The sequence below is a fragment of the Schistocerca serialis genome, chromosome 11, assembly GCF_023864345.2.
Source record: "Schistocerca serialis cubense isolate TAMUIC-IGC-003099 chromosome 11, iqSchSeri2.2, whole genome shotgun sequence".
Taxonomy (NCBI): domain Eukaryota; kingdom Metazoa; phylum Arthropoda; class Insecta; order Orthoptera; family Acrididae; genus Schistocerca; species Schistocerca serialis.
The window spans coordinates 82,626,044-82,646,876 of NC_064648.1; the positions used below are offsets into that span (position 1 = coordinate 82,626,044).

The 20,833-nt window shown below is 44.5% G+C and overlaps 1 protein-coding gene across 1 annotated transcript in view; it reads left to right on the forward strand.

Annotated features, from left to right (window-relative positions):
• LOC126426681 (ankyrin repeat domain-containing protein 1-like) overlaps positions 1–15,252 on the forward strand; it is a 115,300-nt gene extending 100,048 nt beyond the window's left edge. The window contains exon 4 of the mRNA XM_050088572.1: positions 14,771–15,252. Within this exon, the coding sequence (XP_049944529.1) occupies positions 14,771–15,152 (382 nt within the window). The 3' untranslated portion in view covers positions 15,153–15,252. The remainder of the gene's footprint in view (positions 1–14,770) is intronic.
• The last annotated feature ends 5,581 nt before the right edge of the window (positions 15,253–20,833 follow it).

Here is a 20,833-nt window from a genome sequence, read left to right on the forward strand (position 1 = left end):
TCTGACACAGCGGTGTCAATGTGTTCTTTTTTCCATTTCCAGGAGTGTAATTATAAACTAGAACCGCAGTGATAATTATCGTAAAAACAAAGCAATTTTTGCGACATCTTGCGCAACAAATGAAAACGGGCGTTTGCAATAAATCTGTAGAAAAACATGCCCCATTAACATTTACGAAGATGTTCCTAGTTTCTGATAATTTTGAGGCAAACCAGTCATACTGAATCATGTCTCGGAATATTGGTGACGATGATTGATGGAGAATTATAGAATGAATTTTGATGCAATCTTCCCGGGAATTAATTTCACGATTCTCCTGTTACAGTACGCTGCAATTTAACCAGCGCTTTACGAAATTTTTAACTTGCCTGTAAAAGTAAACATCACAAGGTTGTACCAAAGAAGTGCATTTTTGAGGTATGACTTTCAGAGCCCAAGTTGGCATATTTTCGTCATCTTGAAAAATTGCATCATATGTCTCTGGAATCGTTTCACCTTCCCAAGAGTCAATGAGAAGTAAATATTTAATCTCCCCGACGAAAGATTTTAAATATTTGCGGACAAAATCCATGTATAAAACTGTTGTTCCTTTTCCAGACTGCGATGATGTTACGACGACGTTCGTATAAGTATTGCCGTAGCCATCTATTAATTGGGAAAACGAGGTCCGAAATGACCGGTCGCTTCTTGTAAGCATATGAAGACATGTGGGAGCAGTTTTCCGGATAATGTTATTGAATATTGTGCGGTGTACGAATGCGTCACTTTATTCAAATCCCACTTTTTCACGGAAAGTGTTTTACTTACTTTTTCAGTGAGATTGATATTGGTATCTTAAAACAATAGTATTTTTAATATTAAACAATATTCGAATGTGTATGTAAATATCTTTTTTTATAATTAAATTTGAATTGATGCATTTTACATCGGTTAAAACATTTTATACGCAGAAAACATGTATTTACCTGTTTGGTCAGTATGTATCGCATAGTGGTATTGAGGGATTAACCGGCACGTCTGCCGACGAAAGGCCTCCGCAGACGCTGGATGGCCTCCATTGACGCCGCTTCTTTTTTCGAAACCAGTTTCGTGATCTTGCGTTGTGAAATTCTGTGCTTCTGTTTAAATGCCGTGGCCTATCGATCAGACGCCTTGAATTTGAAATCGACGAATTGTGCAGCCGCAGCCAATCTCCATTGCTGTAAATTTCTTGTCATAACTTGCTGATGTTGCTGTCTTGCTTCCACAAAACGGTCGCAGGTCCACGAATCTATCGCCTCAAATTTATCCATTCGCGTACCACCACTTTTAATATCTTTCTCCCATTGGGAAAGGTACTCTTTTGTCTTCAATTGGCGGCATCCTTTTTTTTTTTTTTTTTTTTTTTTTTTTTTTTTTTTTTTTTTTTTTTTTGCAACGTCGCCAAGGACAACTGAGGTGCGGTTTAGCAATATTCACGACTTTGTAGGCAAAGGGAATCATGTCACTTTTAAATCTTTTCGGTGACGGTTTATATTCGTCTGGAGACGAATCATTTTGTGACATTTCGAACTGTCCGTCGTTCTCCTCACATACTTCGCAATCCTCATGAGCGTGAATTAATTCCTCTTCAGTTACGAATGTTTTTTCACCCAAAAGTTCCAGTGTATTATCATAAAGTTCTCCGGCCAATAACATAGCATCATGAGAGATTTCTTCCGAAGATGTCGATGCAATTAAAATATTTTCCGTCAACAGCTTTTCATAATATACCACTGCGCCCTTCAATCGTAATTTTGATAGGTCACTATGAACGGACTCTTCAGGAATTTCTTCTCCTATTCCAGATGAGCCAGCAACTTCTTCAGTCGACGTGTTCAACCTCGGATCGGAATAACACGTCGAAATTTGAAACAGGCATGTCTGTTCACGACGTAGTCGAAAAACAAACTGCCGTTTACTTCTCACGGCTCGCGCACAGTCCTATGCGCAGATGGCCGTTACAATCCCAAGGGGACCCTTACACAGCCCCCTCTAGACCTTGAAACCCCATGAAACGAAATAGAGCAACGAGCACGAATATTTTTCAGTGAATGAAAAACTTTACGCTCTTGAGCTAAAATAACGTCAGTTTGAGAAACTTTTTGAATAATTGGTGGAATAACAAAAGAAAATGAAACAAGAGTCCGAGCCCTAACCATTTTTTTAAATTGGTCATAACATTCCACATTAGTACATAATTTTCAACTAACATTTGAAAGTAATAAAACAAACGAAAATTAATTACAGGTTACTTGACATTTTAGAAGAAATCAAGGCCTAAACCAGATAGTGATGTTCGTCACTTGATCGTATTTGTTTTTCAAACATTAAATTGTCTTTCGTTTCTTCATGTTGTGAATCGCATAATCGAAAATGGAGTTCACATGACGCTTCTTCTGAGGAAGTTGGCGTATATATCATAGTAATTATTTATGCGTAGTAGCTTGTGATGCTGGTCGGAGATGTACGTCCAAAACTCTCCTCTGCTCCTTTCTTTACTGGACACCTCAACCCTTCAACCAGTTGTCGGCATTTTTCTTTGAGGTGGGGTATAATTCTTCTTCCGGGTATAAAAGACACGTTGGCGATATCAAATACGGCGGTTTTCTCTGCATAGTTGCTAATTTTTTCTGATTGACAACCATATATTATTTGAATTTCCACAGACAAATTGATGTTCATCTCTGTCAATCAGGTTGCAAGTGGTACACGAAGGGGAATAAGCCAGATGAATGGAATGTAGTCTGGAGTTTGTTGAAAATTTCCTATTCACAAAATAATACCACATGGCGGCTCGGCACTGGACCAACATTTTATACTCACAAGGCACCTGAGAAACTTTGGACCGATTTTTCTCGGGATTTTCCGAGTAGTGCGTCCTAATATTTTAACCACGTGAGGTGTTAGGGGTCCACGCAAAATTTCGGACAAATCCCCGACCCCGTGGTCGTGCCGTCTCCTTGTGAGTTATGGTGGGGAGGTGGCTGATCTCCACGTGGCCTGCGTTTACGTTTAGTGATTTTGCTGTCTCCTCTTCGTTTATTGCTGTCACGTCAAACGAAAACAAAATTGATCTCTGTGGCCGGGAGCTATCAAGCGAAGTAAAATACATTGATAAGAGTACAGTAGATTAAAATATGTTACTAGTTTCAGATTTTATTTTATTACCACCTTCCTGACAGTCGGGCCTTAATCGCCTTGCAGAACAATAGTGTTATTTTTGTCCGTTTCCTAAAGAAATTTGGCTTTTATTAATCTTCCTCGCTGAGGCAGTGAATTTATTTGAAACGAAGTTTTTAAATCCACATTATTGGCTAGTTTCAGCTGTTTGCTGCATTTCAAAAGTGCACGTTTTCATCCAACCAATTATTATGTTACTAGCAGCTGCAATCACGATTTAAGTTTTGACAGAAACTTGTCCAGTTTTTAGGTATAATCTACCATGGTTGCTTACATGCTGCAGTACTCTCCCCATAAAATTGTGCAGGAATGCAATTATGTGAGACGAAATGCAATTTCGAAACCAAAGACGAGAGTATGTTCGATATCTGGCCTTTGGGTTTACACAAATTTGTGAATAGACCCGAAATACTATGAGCGTAGAATCGCAAGTGGAGAGACACATCCTGCAGAAATCTGCGCACTGTACCGTGTTGCCCGTTCGTGCAGCTGCCTCTTGACGTGATCTCATTTCGGCGATAACAGAACCAAGTCAGGAGCACGCCTTAGGTAGCCAAGGTGGCCAGTGACCTCCACGGAATCGGAATTTTCCATTAGTGTGCAAAGGCCTTCATGACGACACAGTCATGAACCAGTGCTGTGTGCAGACGGGTGTTCATTTGGAATGATTCTTGTGATGGTCGGGGCTAGGTTCTCACATAAGGCAATCAATGTAAGAAGTACAAACAGCACATCTTCACCTCTGGTGACGTAATTCGAAAAATGTAGTGTTGCACTGTGGTTCCAAACGGACATAAGAGACGTCACTTTGCTACTTGTTGCGCGAGAGTCCTTATAGGTTGGGCCATGGCGGAGGCCTAATCATGCCAGCTTGAAAGTCAGTCACCAGTAAGCTTCCTTACGCGAGAGTGTTTTTTGATGAATGTGCCACTCATCGTGCAAGATCACTGGGCAGCTGATTCTTATTTTATTTCGGCATGAGATGTGCAAAATATCGTTGCTGGACTGAGATCCGAACTCAGATCTCGCTTTTCGTCACGTCTGATGGCTTTGTGTTGATACTTTCCACCGTTCGCCTTGCGGTCTGCGCGGCTGCCCCCGTCGGAGGTTCGAGTCCTCCCTCTGGGATGGGCGTGTGTGTCGACCTTAGCGTAAGTTAGTTCAAGTTAGATGATGTAGTGTGTAAGCTTAGGGACCGATGACCTCAGCAGTTGGGTCCAGTAAGACGTTACCACAAAAAAAAGTTCCACTGTTCCGTTGTTTCCCCACGATTCCAAAGTCGTTACCGTCTTGACGAAAGATGCATGACTGGGTTCGAATCTTGGTCTGTCTTTTCAATTTTTAGCAAGGGCACACCAAACTTCATGTGACAAATTACGATTTTTGACGCCTCTGAGTACTTTGTCAACAATAACAATGGGTATGGGTTTCGATTTAGTCAGAGGCTGTTGGCTAGTGGTGAAAAAGAGTGTCAGCGTTTCTTTTCATGTAGTTGAACGGTATGTGCAGTGTTCGATTCCCAGTCGCCACAGGAATTTTCGTCGTGTCATTTCCAAACCAGACACGCCCACATTCCGCTGCTGGTGAAACGAACGCCAGTGTGCCTTCAGCGGCCGCCGCGTGCGGACCTCTGCTGCGAGCTGCGGTGAGTCTGAGAGCTTATCGCAGCACTCCGCTGCAGTCTTTGTGTCTTCGTGAATGTCGGGAGATGCTGGTATGAGTCAGCTCCGCACAGCAGACACAAACTGGTCGACTGAAGCGCGAAAAGGTCCAACAAGCAGTCCAGAAAGTAAATGAAACTTCGGAGGGAGGTTCCAGTCGCACTGCTCAGCCTGACCTGTCATCCACACACCAGCCGCCGCCAGTGCGCCCGCCCCCGCGGAAGTACAGCGAGACGCAAGCGCAGCTCCCCACAGAAACGCGCCCAACAGCCGCGGATGACCTGTTCAGGTTTCTGCTCGCGAAGAACTGCTCGGACGAGGTGGCGGCAGATGGGGAAACGGCAGAAACTCGTTCAGCTTCCAGACGCGCACCTGTCAGTCTCCGGTAACGAACGGTTACCTCACCCAGACCCAAGTGGCAGGAGGCGGATGCGTCTGTCACACTTGTCAATAGATTTCGTACGAGTGTATTCGATGAGAGAGTCGAATTTATGAGACGTGGTACATTACGAACCCGTGTCAAACTTACAGGATTGCAGCTTCAAACATCCAAAATTATGTAGCTTGAAACACTTTATGTATGTGGCAAACACTGATGTTATTCTACTTCAGGAACTAACGGCCGCTGCGCTACACGATCTCTTGGGGTATGTCACTGTAATTAATGCTGGAACTGGAATTGAATTGGAGACAGCGATACTCTCAACAGAGTCTGCCACGTTGAACAACTCACAAATAATAGAAACAATCTACATCTACATCCATACTCCGCAAGCCACCTGACGGTGTGTGGCGGAGGGTACCTTGAGTACCTCTATCGGTTCTCCCTTCTATTCCAGTCTCGTATTGTTCGTGGAAAGAAGGATTATCGGTATGCCTCTGTGTGGGCTCTAATCTCTCTGATTTTATCATCATGGTCTCTTCGCGAGATATACGTAGGAGGGAGCAATATACTGTTTGACTCCTCGGTGAAGGTATGTTCTCGAAACTCCGACAAAAGTCTGTACTGAACTACTGAGCGTCTCTCCTGCAGAGTCTTCCACTGGAGTTTATATATCATCTCCGTAACGCTTTCGCGATTACTAAATGATCCTGTAACGAAGCGCACTGCTCTCCATTGGATCTTCTCTATCTCTTCTATCAACCCTATCTGGTACGGATCCCACACTGCTGACCAGCATTCAAGCAGTGGGCGAACAATCGTACTGTAACCTACTTCCTTTGTTTTCGGATTGCGTTTCCTTAGGATTCTTCCAATGAATCTCAGTCTGGCATCTGCTTTACCAACGATCAACTTGTATGATCATTCCAGTTTAAATCACTCCTAATGCGTACTCCCTGATAATTTGTGGAATTAACTGCTTCCAGTTGCTGACCTGCTATTTTGTAGCTAAATGATAAGGGATCTATCTTTCTATGTATTAGCAGCACATTACACTTGTCTACATTGAGATTCAATTGCCATTCCCTGCACCATGCGTCAATTCGCTGCAGATCCTCCTGCATTTCAGTACAATTTTCCATCGTTTCAACCCCTCGATATACCACAGCATCATCCGCAAAAAGCCTCAGTGAACTTCCAATGTCATCCACAAAGTCATTTATGTATATTGTGAACAGCAACGGTCCTACGACACTCCCCTGCGGCACACCTGAAATCACTCTTACTTCGGAAGACTTCTCTCCATTGAGAACGACATGCTGCGTTCTGTTATCTAGGAACTCTTTAATCCAGTCACACAATTGGTCTGATAGTCCATATGCTCTTACTTTGTTCATTAAACGACTGTGGGGAACTGTATCGAACGCCTTGCGGAAGTCAAGAAACACGGCATCTACCTGTGAACCCGTGTCTATGGCCTTCTGAGTCTCGTGGACTTCTAGTCTCCAGAAAAGTCATTATACTCGAACGTAATACGTGTTCCAAAATTCTACAACTGATCGACGTTAGAGATATAGGTCTATAGTTCTGCACATTTGTTCGATGTCCCTTCTTGAAAACGGGGATGACCTGTGCCCTTTTCCAATCCTTTGGAATGCTACGCTCTTCTAGAGACCTACGGTACACCGCTGCAAGAAGGGGGGCAAGTTCCTTCGCGTACTCTGTGTAAAATCGAACTGGTATCCCATCAGGTCCAGCGGCCTTTCCTCTTGTGAGCGATTTTAATTGTTTCTCTCTCCCTCTGTCGTCTATTTCGATATCTACCATTTTGTTACCTGTGCGACACTCTAGAGAAGGAACTACAGTGAAGTCTTCCTTTGTGAAACAGCTTTGGAAAAAGACATTTAGTATTTCAGCCTTTAGTATGTCATCCTCTGTTTCAGTACCATTTCTGTCACAGTGTCTGGACAATTTGTTTTGATCCACCTACCGCTTTGACACAAGACCAAAATTTCTTAGGATTTTCTGCCAGGTCAGTACATAGAACTTTACTTTAGAATTCATTGAACGCCTCTCGCATGGCCCTCCTCACATTAAATTTCGCTTCTCGTAATTTTTGTTTGTCTGCAAGGCTTTGGTTATGTTTATGTTTGCTGTGAAGTTCCCTTTGCTTCCGCAGCAGTTTTCTAACTCGGTTGTTGTACCACGGTGGCTCTTTTCCATCTGTTCCGATCTTGCTTGGCACATACTCATCTAACGCATATTGTACGATGGTTTTGAACTTTGTCCACTGATGCTCAACACTGTATGTACTTACGTCTAAACTTTTGTGTTGAGCTATTAGGTACTCTGAAATCTGCTTTTTGTTACTTTTGCTAAACAGAAAAATCTTCCTACCGCCGGCCGCGGTGGTCTAGCGGTTCTGGCGCTGCAGTCCGGAACCTCGGGACTCCTACGGTCGCAGGTTCGAATCCTGCCTCGGGCATGGGTGTGTGTGATGTCCTTAGGTTAGTTAGGTTTAAGTAGTTCTAAGTTCTAGGGGACTTATGACCTAAGATGTTGAGTCCCATAGTACTCAGAGCCATTTGAACCATTTGAATCTTCCTACCTTTTCTAATATTTCTATTTACGGCTGAAATCATCGATGTAGTAACCGCTTTATGATCGCTGATTCCCTGTTCTGCGTTAACTGTTTCAAATAGTTCGGGTCTGTTTGTCACCAGAAGGTCTAATGTCATCACGAGTTGGTTCTCTGTTTAACTGCTCAAGGTAGTTTTCAGATAAAGCACTTTTAAAAATTTCACTGGATTCTTTGTCCCTGCAACCCGTTATGAACGTTTGAGTCTCCCAGTCTATATCCGGCTAAATCTCCACCCAGAATTATAACATGGTGGGGAAATCTACTCGAAATATTTTCCAAATTATCCTTCAGGTGCTCAGCCACAACAGCTGCTGAGCCAGGGGGCCTATAGAGACATCCAATTCCCATGTCTCAGCCTGCTTTAACCGTGATCTTCACCAAAATTATTTCGCATTTCGGATCTCCGTCAATTTCCTTCGATACTATTGCACTTCTTATAGCTATAAACACGCCACCCCCTTCACTGTCCAGCCTGTCTCTGCGGTATACATTCCAATCTGAGTTTAGAATTTCATTACTGTTTACATCTGGTTTCAGCCAACTTTCTGTCCCTAGTATTATGTGGGCATTGTGACCGTTTATTAATGAGAGCATTTCTGGGACCTTTCTATAGACACTCCTGCAGTTTACTAATAGCTTATTAATATTGTTATTCCCCGTTGCGTTTTGCCTACTACTACCTTGTCGCGTCTCAAGAGGGGTGTTGTTGGGCCTTGGGAAGGAATTCTCTAACCTAAAAAACCCACATGTGCACTCCACACGTACTCTGCTACCCTTGTAGCCGCTTCCTCACGCCTGACCTATTCAGGGGGACCCTACATTTCTCCAGCCGATAGCGAAGGTCGAGAAATTTGCACCCCCAGATCACCGCAGAATCGTCTGAGCCTCTGGTTTAAGCCTTCCACTTGGCTCCAAACCAGAGGACCGCGATCGGTTCTGGGAACGATACCAAAAATAGTTAGCTCAGATTCCACCCCGCGAGCGAGGCTTTCCGTCTGCACCAACTCCGCCAACCGCCTGTATGAACTGAGGATGACCTCTGGACCCAGAGGGCAGGAGTCATTGGTGCCGACATGAGCAACAATTTGCAGTCGGGTGCACCCAGTGCTCTCTATGGCCGCCGGCAGGGCCTCCTCCACATCTCGGGTGAGACTCTCCGGCAAGCAGACAGAGTGAACACTGGCCTATTTCCCAGACCTTTCCGCTTTTTCCCTAAGCCTAACGTTGGAGCTCCCAATAACCAATAAACCCCTCCCCCCGTGTGCCTGCTCGGACCTTGCTAAAGGAGCGGCCACATGTCCATTCACAGGCAGAGCGGGCGATGCCACACGGCCAGCTCCACATTGACCCTCCGCCTCGTGCGCCGCGAACGCCGCTGAACCCGCCACTCCCCTTGGGGAGAGGGTGGCCCAACCCCGCCCAGTAGCCGCGAAGATGTCTCGACAGCAGGGACAGTGGGTGACGCATGTGTAACACCTGGGGTGTACCATGCGACGCACCAGGCTCCCCACTGCCGCTACACTCAGAGGCAGCAGCCTGAAGACGGCTGACCGCGGCCATCAACACGTTCAGCTGTTCGCGGACAGTGGCCAGCTTCCCCCTGCGTCCGTACACAGCAGTCACACATCCTATCCGTCCTAAGAAATCAATTTACTGTAGAGAGTTAATCAACTTTTAACTAGACTGCTAATTCACTAAAGGCGGCTGATAGTAGACTTAAGTGTGGTTACTAGACACTTCTTGTAGAAAACAGTGAAAAAAGCCCTACTTGTCTAAGGACTGTATTCAAAACACTAGCACTGCTGGTACTATGGCTGACTAAAGGGTCTCTCTCTCTGACTGTATTCAAACCAAACACAAAATCTATGGAACACTCGACAATTAAAGCTTCCTAAAAGCAAAAATACACCGAAGAAGCAGTGACAAGTAAAAAAAAATACAGTTAATACTTAAATTAAGGTAGCTCGCTGCACAGCAGACGTGAAGCAGACGGCAGTTACGACGACACTGACACTAGTGGCACTATGGCTGACTAAAGGGACTCTGGAGATCAGTTACTGCCCTGAATGGTGATTACAAAATTAATGGTGCGCGTTCTTGCCTGGAGAGTGAAAATGACAATGCATGAGGTGAGTGGCCCGTATCGAACTACGGTGGGTAGAGGCAGATCAAGTATTCAAACTGTCCGTGAATATAGAGACATCGTAGCTGCGGCACATGTTGTCACGCTCGAGTGCGCCGTAATGTCGCTCGATTTCGGGAATGCTTTCGATAGGGTGAGTCACCAGTGCCTTCTTGAAACAATGGCAGTACTGGATTTTCTGCAATATTTTGTCAAGGTAATTCTTATAATGTTGAAGAACAGCAGTTTGCAAGTCATGATCAGTGGTCAGCTAACAAGGCAGCTGCAGAGCTGTGTGCGCCGAGGTGGTGCTGTGTGGAGGGCCTCGTTCGCCGCTGCCGCTGAGGCCCTGCTAGCCGCTCTGCAGAGACAGCTACGAGGGCTGCACGCATGCAGACACACACACATATCGCCAGAATATCGTGTGTAGGCCACACACAGGTGACGTGGGTCTCGTGATCTCCGGCGAGAGCGAGTCGCAGAAGGCATTGCAGGTCACCAGCAAATACCAACTTGCATCAGCCGCGAAGCCGAGCAACATTAAATCACACGTGGAATATGTCTGCAAAACACGGGAGACCTCAGTCCAAGTTCTGGCTCTGGACTACAGGTCTAATATAAATCGTACTGCAGCTGCAAACTCTTAAGAAAGTGCTTGCCGGCGTGCCAGTTGGAGTCAAAGAACATAGAGAAGGCTTGACGACATCCAAAGGCCACACTTTGCACATATGTAGATGGTCTCTAAAGTCAACTGTGTGGCACATGTTTTACCCATACCAGGTGAAACAGCAGCAAGATTTCTGACATCTTTGGGTCATTTTGTAACTCGTGGTAATATTTTTAAGATAAAGTTTGACACGTTGACCATCTCAGGCGGAAACGGGGGGGGGATTAAATATTGCCGACTTTGGGAGAAAGTGAGAAACTATATTCGTATGTTCCATACACGAGATGCCGAAGAAGACACAGACGACCCTCACGCCGCACTTACCAGACGAAATTACTCCCACTGTCTCGAATCCACCCACAGATGTACGGCACGTCGCCAATGGCTTGTATCATTTTGAACAATTCTGATTCGAACTCAGTTATACTCAAACCAGAGTTGGCCGTCGAATATGGTAAAAGTCAACAGCATGTACGTGGAATTAATGAGAAGCAAAAGCGGAAACGTGACTGTACAAAAGTAGCCGCAGTACAGCCGGAGGGCCATCTGGACAAACATCGGCGCCCCTCACCTAGCAACAAGTGTGAAAAGTACTCCGTAGAGGGCAGTAAACAGGAAAGTAGCAACCAAAGCGAAAGTTGAGGCAGTCCACCCGGGTGGTCGGCATCACGTGAGAGAACTACGACCTGATAGCAGGCGAGGTTTGTACGTGCTCAAGTGAACATCTGATGAGTTATCAGACAATTGTTAGCCACAATAGCACGAACTCTACTCCCAGTACCTTGCCTTCCAATTTTTTTAATCGTAGCGACGTGCCGTGTGAATAAAGGAATGCTGTAAACTGGCTAAGAGGACAAACAACGTATCACCTGCCAGCAGAGGGAAGCGAGACGGGCGGGCGCTGGGTGGGTGGGTCGCCGCACGCACGCCGGGCGCAAGCGGACCACGGGGCGGCGCGTGCGTCGCTGAGGCGGGAAACTGCGAGAGGAACTTAAAAACATGTTTCAGTACATACAGTTACGTGGTACAGTGTGCAAAGTGAATAGAAAAAGTCGTGAACGCAATAACATCATAATAAATCGTCCTTAAGCTCTTTTGTGTTAAACGGTGTTTCTTACTGCCTTATTTATTTTTAAGGAAACAGAAATCTAATTTGAAATACATAGCTCAGAAGCACTCTATTTTGTGTTGAAGGAATCTCGGAGGAAAAGCTGGTCCTCACGACAGAACACATGCTACTTTTTAGTACACTTTATTTTACTTCATTCCGTGTGTCGGAACTCCTTTTAACCAGAAGCGACTGCACTGATTTCTGCTGTTCTGCGTTACATTCATCGTCACCCGCTGTATCAGGAATCGCAGCACGGAGCTTCCAGCGAGTGCAGTACTCAGGGATGGCAGAAGACCAACTTTCCAAAGGAGCCTCGGGAACTGAGGCATTGGGCGAGTTAAAAGATGTTGCGAAATAAATCGGAAAGCAAACCATCGTGAACACAGAGCTTGGAAGGCGTCGCTCTCAGCTGAGATAGTTTGTGTGCAAACATGGTCTTTCAGATAAAGTGCTGAAAATAAAAAAAAATTAGAAATAAAAAAAATTAAAAAATTATGCGCGAAAATAGCGCAGCGACTCTGACAGGTATGGGGGAGGCGTCGTGGCCAGACCTCGGAATGGTTAAAAAATTAAATGAAAGAAAAGGGGTTAAGGGCGCGAGTTTCTAGTCTGCATGTAGTGGATTCGAATACCGCAACTCGCATGAATTTTAATTCGTGGTAATAGTTGCTAGTTAGGAAAAAGTTGAAACGATTCTTGCTACATATGCTGAAGGTCTGGGTTCATTTCTCACATCCGGCAATCATTTTTCCCAAGCATAAGCAGCATCTCTCCCACCTCTGGTAGCCTGGAGGAGAGGCGCTAGAGGTTGGGCCCTGACAGAGGCGGAAGTCGCGCCAGGTCGAAACTCTGTCACCAGTCACGTTTCTTAAGCGATATTTTTTTAAATCATTGAGCCAATTGCTGTACAAGGCCGCAGCGCACTTGACTCTTACTGTATTCGAGCCTGAGACGTGGAAATATTGACGATGGACTGGAATTCGAACTCAGATCTCCCTTTTCGTCACGTTTGATCACTTTCAGATGATGCATTTCCACTGCTTCATTGTCTCTGGTTGTCTGCAAAGTCGTAAAAACGTTCACAAAAGACACATCTCTGGGTTCGAATCCTGGCATGTCACTTTAAGTTGCAACATGAGCACAGCAAAACACATGCGAGAAATTATTCTGATTTTACCGATTCTCTGGGCTTTGATAACAATAATGGTGGTACTGGTTTCGAGTCCCAAGTCAGACGGGCAGCTTTTCGTCCTGTCGTGTCACTTTCAAACATGCCACTCCTAGCTACTAGTGAAAGAGAATAGTACAGTCGAGGTATCTTTGTATGTAGTCAACAACTGTGTGTCCAGGGTTCGATTGCTAGTCAGCAGAAACTTTTCATAATTGTATTTACAATACAGAAATGCGCACATTTCGCTGCTAATGAAGTAAATCAGTGTATAACGTCTACGCGTGACTACAGGTCAGTGTCGATAGGTACTGGGTTTGAGTGCGCATAACGCGCATAACACAAAACACTTTCGTCTCCTGGTTTTACTTTGTCATCTCATTGCTGGTTAAAAATGACGATTTCTGGCGTTTCATTGTGCTTAGTTAACCATCCTATCAAGTGCTGCGTTCGAATCTCCGGGAAACACACAACTTTATGGCAGATCATTTCAAGTTTCAACTTGGACACTCTTTGTTACTTGTGACTGAAACCATACGTGAGATATTTCGTCTTGACTTGCTGGATTGCATTCCCAGATAGTAGCGCAGTGAGAAAACTTTCGTCGTGTCATTTAAAGGAGGATGCTGCTTTCTGAGGTTTCATTTATTACAATAAATTTGTATATGCAAACGTAATGGTTGTGTAATCTCGAATAACACGTTTTCTGGTATTTGCATTATGGAATTATTAATTTGCATCTAAACTGATGGTCGCACGGAGCAGTTGTCTCTTGTGGCCTCATGCAGTGAACATTTTGTATAGCCAAAGACTGTACCGGAAACAGAGCAGAGGAACAATGTTATGAGGATTGATTACAAATCAGGCGAAACACAATTCAGATCTTTCCATAAAGTTTCTGGCGTGCAGCCGCATAAATTCAGCGTCTTCTCCTAATATATCGGCCGAACACAGTCCCGCCATCTCCAGAGTGAGCTGTGGTGACTGACGCTGCCGCACTTGGTCCGTTCTTTTAAACCCGAGGACTGAACCACTGAATTTATGCGGGTGCACGCCAGAAACTTTATGGAACAGCCCTTACGCCGCAAAAACATTAAGATGGACGACAACTGAGATCGTTCAGATGATTTTCAGCATGATAGCACATGTTAAATACACGTGCGTATGCTATGAGGCCATAAAATGTGACACGCGCAGGCGCGCAGAGACAGTTTTTTTAAGGGGGTGGTGTTGCCGATTGGGTGTTTGTTATCTCTCACATGTTTCGAATAAATTATCTGTGTGTCAGAAAGTTTGTGTTTGGTGAGGCTGAATGAAGAAAACTGCCGGTAACTGCAGTGAAATTTTTTTGCCTGCATACCAGGAAAGTGTCTGTTTGAAAAGCAGGAGATGGGATTCTTCTTGTGTGTGACCTCTGGCAGTGAAGCTGCAGACAGAGACCAGTATTAGCTGCAAGAAGCCTGTTCTGTAGTTGAAGTGAGCGACTGGTTAGGTGTAGCGTCCCAAGAGCGAAGGAGCTGACTTGCAGGAATGAGTGTGACAAAATGTGACAATGTAATTCTTTCAGAGGTTGTATAATACTATTTGTAATGGACGATGAATGAAGATTTTCTTATGAGGGGGATAGAACAGATGTACTGCAATTTAATACATACACACAATTTCGCACTGTTTTGTACTGTGGGAGGGGGGAATACGGTAGGTTTGTTTCAGGACAGATTTGTATTCGCAACAGTTGTTTCCTCGTGTGGGTGTTTTCCTCATTCTGTGTGCTGTGTGTTTGCAGCAGAGAGTGGCAGTTTGTGTGTTTTGTGCAGGAGCCCCTCTGCAGAGGAGAGGGGCACGAGGCTGGTCCAGGCAGCTCAGCAGGGGGCAGTGGGGGAGCTGAGGGCGCTGATCGCCGCAGGGGCCCACGTGGCGGCGAGGGGCGGCGGTGGGCAGACCGCCCTGCACTGGGCAGCGCGCAGGGGAGGCGTCGAGGCGGCGAGGCTGCTGGTGGGGGCGGGGGCGGCGGTGGACGCCAGGGATGATGACGGGTGGACGCCGCTGCATTACGCGGCACTCAGTGGCCACGCAGAAGTGGCGGCTGCGCTGCTCGACGCGGGGGCCGGCAGGTGGGCCACAACTCGTGGTGGGGAGACAGCGCTGGACATCGCCAGGCGGTGCAACCGGAGGCGGCTAATGGAGATGCTGTCATGAGGCAGACAGTCCAGCGAACTCTGTGCAAAAAAACAGGAACTGAAACAATTTGTAGAAAAGCAGTTGTCATATTTTTTAAATAAAGATCGAAAAAACTCAATCCTATTGTGACTCACTAATTTCAGCCCTCCTCGAGTAACATACAGCACACAAATACTCTAAGCAATGCTGTAGCAAAACTGAGACAACGCCAGATAAAAGTAAAATAATTCATATAACAATGGACAATCCTTCTCTCAAGAAAAATCTCAAGAGTACCCTTCCAGACTAAACTTGGCAAAAGTTAACAGTTCATTGTGAACAAACACAACTGCTCTATAATATCTGATCGCTGAAAAGTATTTCACAGCTGCCTGCAAGGTGCTGCATCAGACTACTCTAATCTGCAACATACCGAGATTAACGCTATATCAGTTCTATCACCAGAATTTTCGCTCCTGATATCAGACTCAATTTACTTCTCCATATTCAGCAAACATTCTACTCTACCGTACCTGTTGTGTTAAATAACAATGAGATATTAGTAGCAGCATTCACACTACATAATGCGACTATCATCTGGAACCATACAGTCAGTCCACATTTAACTAAACACAATCAGACCACAACATGACACGCATACAGAATGTGAAGGAAGTCCTCTCTGTCTGGTATTGTTGTCTCTACTTGACGTAAAAGATTGCAACGAGCAAAGTAATTATAGTTGTATTCGAGACAGCACACTGAGGCCGAGTTTCAGCACACGAAAGCAATTTCGCAACGACGCACAGGAGTCTCGACACTCATCGGTCACAACGGCAAAGCTGAGACAGTAACGCAAGTCATGCAACTACAGGTAATAAAATTACACTTACTTTGACTCATACATCGAGTAAATAAGTGTAGTGGAGAGTGCACGCCTGTCAACTCCCTGTGGCCGTGCTGCGGCCGCAGCTGACGCAGCTCGCCGCTCCCTGCCAGTCCGTGGCTCCTGCCACAACTGTCAGCCGCCCCTCTCCTTGTGAGGCGCCAGCAGGCAAACGGCACAACAGTCCGTGAGGCAGTCACTCACACTTCACTCACAAGGTGCAGAAGAAATGCTCAGACACAACATTGACTTCACGAATCTTTTCAACAGTAAAACTTCTTCTCCGAGACCGTCGTTGTTAACGTCTACACTGTAGGAAGATTCGTCGTTTCCCACAAGCTCTTGGACCGGAGAATCGTTTTCGCTTACGTAGTTCCACGGGAAACGGAATGTGTCCGTGTTGCATGTGGCTGCACGCGGTACAGTCAAGTCCCCTACAGCTGTGTAGAGCCTCTGGTAGCTCAGTTGGTAGAGCGGTGGACTGTAGTGGAGGATTCACAGTTATCCTACAGCTGTGTAATAAAGTGGCAAGCATTTAGCTGAAAACTGTTCCTCGAGCTATGGTTTAAATCGTCCCCTGATGCTTCATCAACAAAGCGTTTTCTTCTGCCTTGCCGTTTCTCTCCGTCATCAATCATTACGTTCACTTCAGGTGATATTCCAATATTCTCTGCTACTTCGCAACTTCCTGCGTAAATAGTATCCCAACATTTCACAGCTGATTTAACTCTTCCGCGAGACTCTTATTAATACTACTTGAAACATACGTTTCTCCGATTTGAAGTACAACTTTACGTATGTTTATTGCAGCTAATAATTTCAAAATACTTCTGAATGCTCCTTAGTTCAATGTGTTGCTCCCGCAGTCCAGGTTACTAGCAAGTTCAACCGCCCATTGTAATCCTGGCCAATTCTCGGCAAATGGATGCATGGCACCTACCCACACAGACCCTCTCGTTGCCGATATTTTCTTTTAAAACTTTCCATAGCTGCCACTTTCATTTTAAATGAGTTTCTTAGAAACAGCAGTTGTACTGGAGACAGAGGGGAAACGTCATTGGGAAGTATCGCAGTTAACTCGAGTGCTTCTTTCTGCCGCATCTTCCCCACATGTGGCACATGTAAGCTGACGTTTCGTTGCTGTGTGTGCAACTATGACTTCCATATGAGACACAATCTTACACGCCTCCGGCGTGATATTAAACGCTCTTTGTGGAGGTAACAGAGAGCCATGTTATGCATCTCGCCGAAAGTTCGGCACGCGCCTGGCGCCCTTCACCTGGTGTTGTCTGCTATTGCGGCTCACTGGAACGGTACAGCACGCCACAGCAGAGGGGAAACAGCCCAGAACTCCATCCCCTTCCCTCGCATCGTCAAACACGCCGGAATTCTCTGCTCATATCGCTCTACAACCGGACGCCAAATAGTCTGAAACGTGGTCCTGTTTAAGCTCGTGTTTGTAAATGTCTGGTTGGTATCTCAGAAATTGGTAAAATTTATTTTGATTTGTAAATAGGTTAATCTCAGAGCAGGGCAGCAGAACTGTTTTAAAATTAAATTTTGAGCGTTACGTATGTGAAGCACACGCTACACGATGCGAAATCCAGACTAGCCAGCACGTCAAACAACTCGCCTGCGAGAGAGCATGGAGTATTCAATGAAACTTACAAATGCTATTTGTTGACACAGCTTAAAATGTTGGCCCTGAATGTTGTTAATGCATATCTTTAGCCTTGCAAACAATCACTGAACCAGCAGTTTTACGGTAATTACAGAGCAAATGAACATAAAATTTTACACATCCGACTTTGTGTTAAAACTCTTTTGAAATTCACAAGGTAACACATTTCTCAAATTATTTAGCCATTTGAAACCTCTGAAGTGATGTATTTTCTCAGATATATCCTGACAATTACTCTATGTGACAGTGGGCATGAACTTTGATGATAATTAAATTCACTGGCTTACCTGTGCAACCTATTTACTATTAAGATAATGATAGAACTGTCAAAAACCAAATTCCATTTATCGTACCTGCTAGCTATATGCAATGCATGGCGGTATCTTATCGCGTTTCATAATTGTGTTTCTGCAGCGCACAACACGCAAGTAAGCAAACACATTCATAAAGCTAAAGAATGAAAAAAGAGGAATTGAAGTTAACGACTGATAAATGAGGAAAAAGAGCAAGTGTAATTATGTTTCATTAAGCCACAACAGCAACACACCCTTTCATTAAGTTCTCACAGCTACACATGTCAGCACACTCCCTGCTGCGACACGTTTACACACTACGAGTAAAATACTTAAAACAACTCACCATCCGCCAACCGGAGAATGTTTTCTGATTTTGCATGTAGCGTTGATAGCTACAGTGCTGTGCTGTTATCCAAAATACGTGGTCCAGCATGCCACCATGATTGCTTACATCGTTTCATATTTGAAATGTTTGCTGGTATGTTATTGGTTTTGGGGTAATTTCTACCTTTTGTATTTTTACTGATACGTCTGTGATTGACAACCTCCAGCTGTTCCAGCACAACATGTCTCCAGAACTGAGTCTGAATGCAGTGCTGGACGACCCACACCCTACATGAGAAAATCATTACGAAATATTATCAGCCCTGTATATGTTTACTTACAGCTGCACAGTAAAGGCTGATATTAGGAAAAATACTTTGTTTTTCTCGCATCTCCAGTTATAGAACAGTTCTTACAGGTAGCGACAATCTCTAGGAGAGTAGAGAACAATCAGGTGAAGAAAGGTTCAACCGTAATTTCGAAACTGTAATGTAATTCAAATGACGCAATGGATATATAATTGTACAAAAAATGTCTTAGAGGTAAAGTGGAAAAGTAATTAATATAATCGGTGTTGAGCGCACTGCCATCGAAAAAAATAGAAATATCTACAAAGTAATGGCGCTAAATGACTCTGCAAGTATTCTAGAATTTAGTTTTAGGCCTCTTTCGTTTGCCAGATTCTTAAAATACAACGTTGTGTGTATGTCTAGTTTTCTCCTCTGGAGCTGAATGTAGCCCAGTCAACTGGAGGTTGTCCCATAACGAAACAGCGGAACATAATTTCTCAGCGGTTCTATATTTACGTGTTTTGTGATGCTAAATCCAAATTTCGTGTTTTGGTGCATTGTAGGAGATCGGCATCACAACGAAAGATCCCACAAATTTTCACTCTTTTCTCAGATTTTCGTTCGTTTCACGAAGACTATGCGTTTCTCGAAGTTGAAACCCGGCACAAAATTCCAGTAGCCAAAGTCTTCTACAAAACGCACCGATCAGGTGTGATTTTGTGACAATGAGCGGTGACGGCGCTAGAGCGCGCTGAAAAACGGCGACTGCCGAAAATTCGGAACGCTCCTTTAACGGCCTTCGTCTGTTGTTCTCTGCTATTCCGGCACACTGCAGCGGTACGGCACGCTTCAGCAGAGGGGAAACAGCCGAGAACTCCATCTGCGTTCTCCCCATCACCAAACACAACGGCATTCACCGCATACATCTGGTGAAGAAAGTAACGTTATATCTTTTGAAATGTGTTCGTATTTATTTAAACTCTTGGATTTAAGTGTATGGCTGGTACCTGAGAAATTGTTGAAATTTATTTTCATATGGAAATACGTAAATCTCAATACAGTGCAGCAGAACTGTGTAAAAATTATATTTTGAGCGGAAGTATGTGAAAGACACGCTACATGATGCGAAATCCTGTCTAGCCAGTACGTGAAACAATTCGCCTGCGAGAGAGCAATTCTTTTATAATATAATTCGCATACGCAACTTGACTAAAAACCAAATGAAATGTTGGCTCTGAATACTGTCAATCTCTATCTTCACACTTGCAAGCAATGACTGTACCAGAACTGCTTTTGTATTTATAGTGCAAATCAACATAAAATTTAACGCGTCTGAGTTTGTGTCAAAACTGTTTGAAAATTCACAAGATAACATCTTTCTGAAACAATTTACCGATCTGAAACTTCTGAAATGATATATCTTCACAGATTCATTCTGGTGTGTGACGGAGGATACTCTGACTAGGGAACCACCCCATCGCACCCACCTCAGATTTAGTTAGAAGTTGGTACAGTGGATAGGTCTTGAAAAACTGAACACAGATCAATGGAGAAAACAGGAAGTAGTTGTGTGGAACTACGAAAAAAATAAGCAAAATAGGCAACATCAAGGATAATGTGAGCTCAGGAGTGCTGTGGTCCCGTGGTTAGTGTGAGCAGCTGTGGAACGAGAGGTCTTTGGTTCAAGTCTTCCCTCGAGTGAAGAGTTAAATTTTTTTATTTTCAGACAATTATTATCTGTCCGTCCGTCCGATGCGAGGTAACTGCGCCGTAGTTTGGGGATGCTACACCTAAACAAACATCGAAACACACGACGTCAGTCGAGTACAGCGCACGGAAGAGAGAGTATTCCTGCTAACGAGGCTCCCTGGCTGGCAGTTGACTGTCCGCTACTTTGGACGAGAGTGCATTAAATACGTGAGATGTATTACGTGGGCAATATGAATCCAGCAAATATAGCTCGCGACTTCAATAGCAAGGTCAATGAATATTTTCCGAACTGTAAGGAATCGGAAAGTTCCTTAAGGGATCGAACGATTGTCGAACATTTGTATGATCAGTTCCTACATGTGTTGATAAACACTACGTGTGGTGATGACGATAGCTTACTGACTGCTGCGGGGCTGTATGTACCAGATGATGGGATTGTTGACGATGCATATGAAGAACACGAAGAGGAAATACTGCGACTTGAATCTGATTGTATTTCTTTGGGTTACATGGAGGAAATGCTCCAATACAGC